The following is a 10043-nucleotide window of genomic DNA, read 5'->3' on the forward strand; positions in this document are numbered from 1 at the left end:
TTAAATCATGCCTATTTTTTGGATTCATCTTTCATCGTCCAAAAGTTCTTCACACCTTACATATTCTCTTCGCACTAGATCGTTCAAAATGGATAGAAATATATAAAAATGCTTATGGAAACACGGAAGGTCTATAAATGGTGCGAGACGGATCTTCTCTACTTTGTTTTAAATATTAGCTTCACTTAGGATGTAGCCTTTGAATTTTTGCCTTCCATGTGTAAAAGGTAAATCAAATACAGTCTATTTAGTTTCATAAGACGGGTTTACAAGTCCTGCAATTATGTCCGATGACTAAATATAAAAAATTGCGGTAGTAAGTTAATGTACACAGACTCAGTTGAATTCAGCAGTAGATGTATACGCCATTTTGGATTTTCACTTTTTACTTTCAGTCACACCTTGAAGCTGGAATGATACAAATTTGAAAAATATGTGAAATTAATCCTAATATTTGATTTTCTGTTCTCGGTCTCTCTTTCTACGTCAATCCTGTAATGTTGTGGATGTCTTTAGAAAGACAGTTTAGAGACACACGTGAGGTTGAAAATAACCTTTACTCAAGAACGACTGACTGTGTACTGAGCGTGACAGGGTTACAACAACGTCACAAATCCTCCCTGTTAAGCCTTCATTTCTTCTCTTTTTTGTTCCTTTTCCGTTTTTGAAATATTCAGTTTTATGTCCAGGATGTTGAAAAGCTAGAAGAAATATTATAGGTTTCCCTGGCTCATCTCGTGTTCTTCAAACATCCTTGGAAGTATTTAGATCAGAGTTCTAAAATAGAAAAGTGTTATCATGTATAGAAAAGATTTATCATGTTCTTAAATTTGCTACTTTGTTTATTTTATAAAATCTACACATTTTCTTCAGGTTATAAAGTTATTTATGCAGAAAGTAGCTCATTGTTGCCATATAATAGCAAACATATATCAATGTCTTAAACTTTTCTGTATTTTTGACAAAGAAAACTCCATAGATGGTCCATCAGATATCGAGGGTTCCATTGGAGGAGATGCCTTGTTTATGTGGATGCTACGGCACAAAAAGAAATCCTTGGTGTCAGCTGGGGAATAAGAAAGGGCAACATCCCTGATCCTCAGTTTATCAGCGTTAATTCATATAATGGAAAGGTGTACATAAACAAAGATATTGGCGACACGTTGAAAAGAAGAGTAGAATTCCTTGGAGACTTGACAATAGGTCGTGCTTGGTTTGTGTTGAAAAACCTTACTGTCAATGACACTAATGAATACATTGCAAGCATCAGTGACAATGTATCTAGAGTTCTACCATATTATGTGCACCTAATGGTTGCAGAGAAGAGAAAAGGTAAGCCATGCACTCTTTTGGGAGTACATAGCTTATTTATTTCATATAAACTTCTGATTCCTTAACTTCTAATTCCCTAATCCACATAGACCGTATTTTCCTTTAGGAAAATAATACAATATACATATTATGCACATTTGTTGTGAAGTGTTATCGCCGGGGTGAGTGTTGCGTTGAGAAAGAATATTGTTGGTGGTGGCTGACCTTTGGACAACCTGAGCTGGACTTAGTCGTTTCAAAGATTTCCTCTAGTTCAAGTCTTCTTTAAGACTATACACGCATCTGGATGATCACTAACTTCACAGCAAACATCAACGCCTGGGTTCAATATTACGAAGCAAAACTCTTTGTAGTATTTCGACAACAATGACAAGTTAGACAAATTCATAACTTTGTTTTCAAGAAGAAAAAAAAAAAAAAAAAAAAAGAAGAAAAGACAGATAGTTTATTATACTACAGATGTTTATGGGCCATCGATATCAACCAACACTATTTGTTTTAATCAAAACGGCCCATGCGGTGATGCATGAACTTATCTAACCACAAAATGTTAATAAGAAATCAGGTTTAGGTATATAATATAGACGAAGACAGCTTTTACACACACTAAATTGAATCGACTTAACGTTGGAGTTAGAAGGTGAACCATCTTGAGTTTAGCCCAGACACCTGGTAAAACCACATGGATCCCGCGCGATATATTTTTATTTATTACGTTTTCATTAACACCTACAGAAGGATCTTCTCCAACCCCATACACTACAGCTGCTGCTCCGAATATTGCAAGTAAGTCTTTGATAGCTTCAGCATAAATAAAAAAAACTGGAATACTGATATACGGTTTTGATATGCATATATTCATAATATTCATTTCAGTACTATATGCAAGCGTATTTAAAAACTATAGTTGTCGTATTTAGAATGTTCTTCTTCTACAAAATTAAATCTTAATATTGTCATTTTATATCATTTTAATGGACGTAAGTTTCTCTTCTTTATCTTAGTCTTTACTCTGCACCTTCATAATATTTTACTCTTCTTTATTCCAGATAAATTCTCGACTTTCACATCCCCACAATGCCTTGCGTTTTTGGGGAGTAACCAATCAAAAAACTGTCCCAAATTAAAAGGTTTCTTAATTGAATTTATAATATACCTGCTTTAATCTGTACTATATACTGTTTATCAGTTTATTCCAAGTAATTTTTGCGTGTACAGATCATGAAGAGGTATTACATAAAATGTATTGACTTACGAAAAAAATGTTTAAAATTTACCTTAAATGTCTTCAAGCTTCAATCTTTTTTCTGTTTTTTACTTTTTTATTTTATATTTGGATACCAAACAAGGTATTTTCAACATTGTCTGATCAGTGTTCAGCAAAATAAGTGGGTTTTTACCCTCTGGTTACCCCCCAAAGACGCAAAGGATTATGGGGATGTGAAAGTCGAGAATAGTGAAAAAATAGTGTTTTCGCATCAGTTCCTTAATTTTGTAGGTATTGCATGAATAATTCAATAATATCTTGTTAAAAATGTTTGGCAGGCTTGAGTCAGTCGCGGCAATTCGGTAGAAAAGAGCTAATTATCACCAAAGTAACTCGCATGTCAATGATATCACTCGCCTGTGTATAAGGAATCCACAGTCTGAATAAACGCATATTATTATTGTGTACCTTATTTTATTTCTTTTATTATTGCTTTAGGAGCACCGACTAAAACAACTACAAGTTCGAACATTACAAGTAAGTTCTCTAATAAGTAATCATGTTGTATTAATATACAGCAGCATTTGAATTTATAACGTTTAAATGAATATATATATATTTATATATATACCTATATATATATATATACTCGATTGCAGAAACGTTGTATACATAACGTTGTTATATACTAGTATACATTTATACAAATATCTAATTTATTCAGTATATTTAATGATATGCAAAACAGAAAAATCGACTTATTTATTGTTTGTTTCATTCAATGATTGTCAAAATATTTTTTCTCGTCTATTAGATCGTACAGATTATAAATCAGTTAGTTGTAAGCGTTGAAAATGGTTATTTTGCATTATTCATCTCATTAGATATTTGTATGAATTTGTTTTTTTGTTTTGTTTATTTGCTGGCTGACTGGCTGGCTTGTTTGTTTGTTTATTGTTTCTTTTTACGTTCGATTTGTTTTGCTTTTGCGTTTTGCTGAAACACTCGAATGCGGCTCATCTTGATTTTAGCCTTCATTGTCTGACATTCCCGTCACACATATTTAACAGCATGTTCATGAACCTGATACACCGTAGTAAATAAAGAGAAATAGAAGGGGAGGGGGGAGCTGAAGAGCTCTTTTATTTTAAAAATAAATTTTGTTTTTCTTCATAAGGGAACTCAAATTTATTTTATTTTTGTAATCTATTAACTTTTGATTAACCTAACTATTTGTCTTTTAAGCACCACCCAAAACGAACTCGTCGAACATACTAAGGCACATCAAGGGTTACCTAATATTAATGGATATTGCACTGGTGATGTGGCACTTTTAAATTTAGGTAAATTAAAGGTCACACTTTATAATAGAAATATTATATAGCGTCGATGTTTATTACAACTTGAATTTGGCTAATTTCATTTGCTTGAATTGCAAGTTGTTTTTTTTTAATTGTTTTCTTTTATTTTGTTTTTCAGGATTTTTGTTCCCAATTAAGAGATGAAAGGAGTCAAAATTATTGAAGGATAGCTGCAGATCTTAGCTTGTAAGGAGTTGAATAGAATTGCTTTGCGATGGCGGGCTTTCGCATTAAGTAAAACTTTGCTATGCGTGCTTGGCGGTAACGGATATGGCGCGGCGTTTGTTTTAAAATAAAAAAAAATATTTACAAGAAAATAGAATGCCTTGATTACAATTTTCGTCTTGTTACACTGTCACATCATTTATTTGTCACACATTAAATTCTAACTGTCTCTTTAAACCTACAGTTTCCCTATCGTGCTATAGGATAACTCTACAGCGATGTGCAACATTTCATTACCTCGATCTGTACCTTTCTGTCGCCTGTATCTGTATCTCTTCTACCGCGATGTGTAATTTTACAATACCTCCATGCGTAACTCTACTGTGATTGGTAACTTTATTACCGCGGTAGGTAATCTTAAACTACCTCGATGTGTAATTTTACTACCTAACAGTAATCTAACAGTAACTTTTAATAAATCCTAGACAACGGAAAGTTTCCCTCTTCATGGAATCTAGGATATATTGTTCCATTGCATAAAAAGGACGATCCAACGAAAGCTGAAAATTATCGTGGAATAACACTCCTTTGTGCAATTGGCAACGTTTTTGCGGCAATACTTAACAAACGGCTTTATGATTACCTAACTACGAATAATATATTTAAACAGGAACAGGGTGGGTTTAGAAAAAAGTACGGAACAACAGATAGTATTTCTATTCTGAAATCGGTAATCGATAAATATGTTAAAAGTAAGCCACGGAAGAAAAATAATTTCCTTTTTTCCTGCTTTGTAGATTTTCAAAAAGCGTTTGACTGCATCCCAAGGAACAAATTAATGGCAAAACTTGAAAATGTTGGTATAAATGGAAATTTTCTAATAGCAGCAATCAAAGTAAATGGACGCATTTCTCCGACATTTTCCAGTTATATGGGTGTTAAACAAGGCTGTATGCTGAGCCCTACATTATTTAATTTATATCTTCACGGTCTGCCTGACTCATTAAATTCGCGTAACAACAATGATGTAATGTTGAATGGCAAACCGATTAGTACTCTTTTATATGCAGATGACCTGGTCCTGTTCTCTAAATCTGCTAAGGGGCTTCAGAAATATCTCGACAAGCTAGAGACATTTTGTGAACAATCAGGCTTAACAGTTAATAACAAAGACAAAAGTGATGGTTTTTAATAATACAGGAAAGACAATGAATAACTTCCAATTCTATTTGAACAAATTTAAACTAGAAAACGTTAAATCATATAAATATTTAGGATTAAATTTTACAACCTTTGGAAACTTTACGTTTGCAAAGCAAGAATTAAAAAAAGCTGCATTATAAAGGCACTATTTCAGATGAAAAAACAAATGGGTGAATTTTCACTTCCAATATCAAATTAAATATAAAACTGTTTGACTCGCTTGTTACACCAATACTTCTATACGCAAGTGAGATATGGGGTATCGAAACATTAAGCACCAAATACCAAGAGCCCATGAAACTCGTTCATTTGAAATTTTGCAAAATGCTCCTCAAGGTGACAAGGAATGCTAGTAACCTTGCATGCAGAGCTGATTTAGGAAGGTTTCCGCTAAAATGCAAAGCATGCAGTAGAAGCTTTAAATTATGGCATAAAATTATAAAGTCGGAACTACACCCAAAAAACTTTCAGCTGAAGTCTACCAAGATATTAAAAATGAACTAAAAAAGCCTTTTGGAGCATGAAAATTAAAACTACTTTAGAACAACTCGGATTGGGGATAATTTGGATTAAACAAAATGAACTTTCTCCAAGATGGTATGAATATGGAAAAATAATAACCCAAAGAATATATGACATTGAGAGGCACATTTTATGGAGTAACCTCCACAATGATGAAAGGAAAGACGACACACATAAAAATAAACTCAGAGTCTTTCGTCAGTTCTAAACGGATTATAACTTTGAAGAATATTTAAGTCAAGTCACCAATATTAAGCACAGAGTGGCGCTTACGAAATTAAGAATTAGCAACCATAAGCTTGAAGTAGAAACGGGGAGGTATAAGAGGTCTTATCTCATTACGATGAAAGGATTTGCCCAGTGTGTAAGTCGGGAGTAGAAAACGAAAAACACGTTCTAGTTTGGTGTCCATTATATGACTCTCATAGAAACGATTTAAGAGAGTTCATAGAAAAAAACACCAGCATTAATTTCAACAATATGAGCGCTGACAGTCGTTTTATGTTCTTAATCAATTCAAAATTAGCGTCTCTACAAAAAGCTATATCAGCATACATTCATCAATGTATGCTGATGCGTGAAAACAAAATAAGAAAATTACCTAATACATAGCATATATATATAGCTATGATATATTTGGAATCAAACACCCATGTACTATTAGGTATAAGGTGCCAAATAAAATTGTATTGTATTGTAATGTAAGGGTGATCGGCGGTCGATTTTTAAAATCGGCCCTAAAAGTTACGCATAAATTAAAAAGGCTCTTAAAACCAACCTGATTTCAAACCCTAAAAGGTACAGCTTTATTTCAGTAATTTACTATTAACCCCGGCTATCAACTGTGGTTTAATGACAGGACAGCGTATAATTATAAGATTACAACGATGATCATATTAAAAAAATATTTAGTGCATCATTGTAAAGTAAATAGCGGCATAGCATGGATAACGCGCATAATAAATGACGATGTCAAGATTCTATGGGACATCCCATGGCACATAGAGAAAGCCCCAAAAGACGGAGCAAACAGACCTGACATTAGTGTGCATGACAAGAAAAACAAGGAATGGATTTTGGTAGAAGGAACCGTATGCACTCCAGGAACAATCACAGAAAAGACCCAATACAAGCAAAATAAGCAGGAATAAAGAACTTATATCCAGGATATAAAGTTAGACAAGCAACTGTAGTTTTTGATTTCTTAGGCGCTCGCTACGAAATTCTAAGCAAAGAACTGAACATGTTATTTGAACAGCAAGTAGCTGGCCTAACCATAGAATCCTCTCAGAAATTGGATGGATTATTTCACAGAATTGTGAAATTGTTAAACGTTTTATGTGTTTGTAGTTCTAAGAGACTCATTTTAGTTTTGAAGAACTCAAAGTTGATCTTAGTTTCATGTACTTTATGCTCAATTGATAACTTTTAGTATTATTTAGCTTTAATTTTTTTTCTGTTTTGTATCATACCCATGTTATAGATTATTGAAAAATATTCATTTTATTTTTATAATAATGTAAATACTATATATTATACTTAGTCCACATTGCTTAGGCTACGCCCGTAATGATGTTGATACATTTAGTGAGATTTTATCAATAAAGTTCCCCATAATATTGATAATGAAAATAATAATAATAATAATAACAATAATAATCTTATTCTTATTCTTAATTTAATAATCTTATACTTATATTATTTTTATTTATATTTAGCTTAATTGAATTTTAATCTTAACTTTAATCTAATGATCTAATTTTTAATCTTCTTTTTCCTTCGTTTGTTTGTTTTTGTTTGTAAATTTTGCGTATTTGCGTGTGTCTTCAAGTACTCAAAATTACCTATCTGTAGTAAGATTTACATATGTAAATAAAAAATAATTGAAATAAAGTTTCCATTATTATTATTTTGTTTATTTCAACTTTACTGACTCGTTTTACAAGTTTTGCTTTTAATGAAATTACGGAAATATTAAATATCTTAGCAATTCCCCAGTTATATCAAGTCAATGTCAGATCAGATGTATGTTCATTTAAAGCTCATTATTATTATTATTATTATTATTATTATTATTTTAATTGAGAAAGCCCAGACTCAATGAAATTTTAATAATTATATATATATATATATATATACATTGTCTTTTTCTTTTTTTACTATATATAAATTTAAAAAACTCATTAATAATTCATGAAGGAAACACGATAGAAATCATGACCATGAAGGAGGTTTTATATCTGCTATAGATTCGTCTTCATTTGCATAAACTTTAACTTGGATTTTCTCTATCAAACTTGGTTCATTTCGTAAAGAATTCTGTACAATATGAGAACATACATCAGGAGTTTTTTAAGCCGTTTAATAAACTCGCAGATCGTGTTTTATGGGGTCTAAAACCACTCGGCTACGCCTCGTGTTTTATACCCGATAAAACACTCCTGCTCGTTTATTAAACAGTACATATATATATATATATATATATATATATCATTTATATCTCAATCAGTTGTTAATTGCCTATACGTAAAAAGATTTAAAACTGTATTCAAGAAAAAGAATAAAGTTTCCATTATTATTATTGTTATTATTATTATTATTATTATTATTATTATTATTATCACACATTTATGTTTTTCTTTTTTTCTTTTATTCTTTTAACCTTTTCAGTGAACTTCTAATAGTCATTAATATTTATTGTTAAAGAAATTTATTTTTTATTTTATATTTCCGTAATATTCAGGGAACACTGCGAAAACAAGCATTGAATACGGGAAGATAGTTATATAGTAATATTTTAAAAAACGAGTGAGATCAGAGTGTTTCATTAGGGAATTATTAACACTTGACCTGACTTCCTATAACCATCATTCAAAGGTCCACACAAGATCCAAACCTGGGGAGAGGTCTTGCTCGACACTATTTATTAATAAATAAGGTTCAAGGTTATGTCAATGTTACATATATACGTATAAATAAAGGTTACATATATTTTAATTAATTCATTTCTATATATTTACATGTTTTTTATTTTGTTTTACCGCTACCCCAAGTCTGCAGGTACATACTGTGCGTTACCTTTAATCAATTATTATTTGAAAAAAATGTGGAAAAAATTGAAGTCGTTCTATGTATCTGAATATAGACTACTTACTCACTCACCCTTGACCCCTTGACTTATTGATTGCCAACTTAACCTAAGCAGTAATAGGGAAAAAGTAGATGTTTTGGGTTCATGTAACAAACAGATAAACAAACACAATCTGTTTTACTATATTCTTGTATACAGTATAGAATAGAAATGAAAACACACGAACCAGCAGCATTAAAAACACCCCACGAATCACCAAACCTGAAACCACCGAATATTGATGTTGGAGCAGTATCGAGAGAATGCACTCCAACCTTATTGGACGAAAGGAAACCAAAAGAGTACCCTGCAGAACAGCACTTTCTGTCAGGAACTCAGCATCTTTTTCAACCGATAAATAATGGAGAGTCATTGTCAAGAGAGCACGAGTATCAGTCGATACTAAGACAAAAATGATAAAATAAGGCTACCAACAAATGATCCCTGTGAAACAGCGCAAAAACATGCTACATCGAACGTTAAACACGAGCAGCAAGGATCAGAATACCAACCATTACATCTGTATTTAAAGTGCACATGAACCCTTTGACAATACATTCAGTACCGGTTCTGCATAAAGTAAATAGTTGATTGGTAAAATATTTCTTGATTTGAGTGACGCGTCTCTATGTTAGGAAGGTTTATACTTCCAATATGTTAATGATGATGACGTCAGGTAAGGTATTTGAGTGTTTTTGTTGTAACTAGTAATACTTAATGCTGGTCATTTTGAAAATAAAAAATTTAAATAGCTTTCATGTAAACCATGAGTAAAATAATGATGCTTTTTAAATACTGTATCTATGAACCAGTTCGATTTTGTATATCTAATTAAGCCTTAATAGACGTCACACTTATTAGCATATTGAAAGTATAAACCTTCATAATTTAGAAACGCATCACTCAAATCAAGAAATATTTTACCATTCAACTATTTACTTCATGTATGATCAGTACTGAAAGTATTGTCGAAGGGTTCATTTGCACTTTAAGCATTGAAGAAAAGTAGTTGTTTTAAAGTAATGTTGGATATCGTGATAAAAGTACCTAGAGGTTGTTTATTAAAAAAAAAAAAAAAAAAAAAAAGAAAGAAAGAAAGAAAGAAAAAGAAGGCGTTTCTACT

At 31.8% G+C, this 10043-nt stretch overlaps 1 protein-coding gene across 1 annotated transcript; it reads left to right on the forward strand.

Annotated features, from left to right (window-relative positions):
- The first annotated feature begins 216 nt into the window (after window positions 1-216).
- Window positions 217-4253, forward strand: LOC116292735 (uncharacterized). The gene is made up of 6 exons (XM_089039477.1): window positions 217-227; window positions 968-1332; window positions 2068-2118; window positions 3038-3076; window positions 3785-3882; window positions 4019-4253. Exons 1-5 carry the CDS (start codon window positions 217-219, stop codon window positions 3874-3876), a joined length of 558 nt encoding a protein of 185 aa, XP_088895603.1. The 3' UTR covers window positions 3877-3882; window positions 4019-4253.
- The last annotated feature ends 5790 nt before the right edge of the window (window positions 4254-10043 follow it).

The sequence above is a fragment of the Actinia tenebrosa genome, unplaced genomic scaffold (genome assembly GCF_029948245.1).
Source record: "Actinia tenebrosa isolate PJP-AT-01 unplaced genomic scaffold, QUT_ActTen_1.0 PGA_scaffold0__85_contigs__length_37466705, whole genome shotgun sequence".
Classification (NCBI taxonomy): Eukaryota; Metazoa; Cnidaria; class Anthozoa; order Actiniaria; family Actiniidae; genus Actinia; species Actinia tenebrosa.

Excerpts from the sequence above, each read along its gene's own strand:
- LOC116292735 (XM_089039477.1), top strand. Across the intron at positions 1,333-2,067 it reads GGTTGCAGAGAAGAGAAAAG|AAGGATCTTCTCCAACCCCA; the intron begins GTAAGCCATGCA and ends TAACACCTACAG. Across the intron at positions 3,077-3,784 it reads TACAAGTTCGAACATTACAA|CACCACCCAAAACGAACTCG; the intron begins GTAAGTTCTCTA and ends TTGTCTTTTAAG.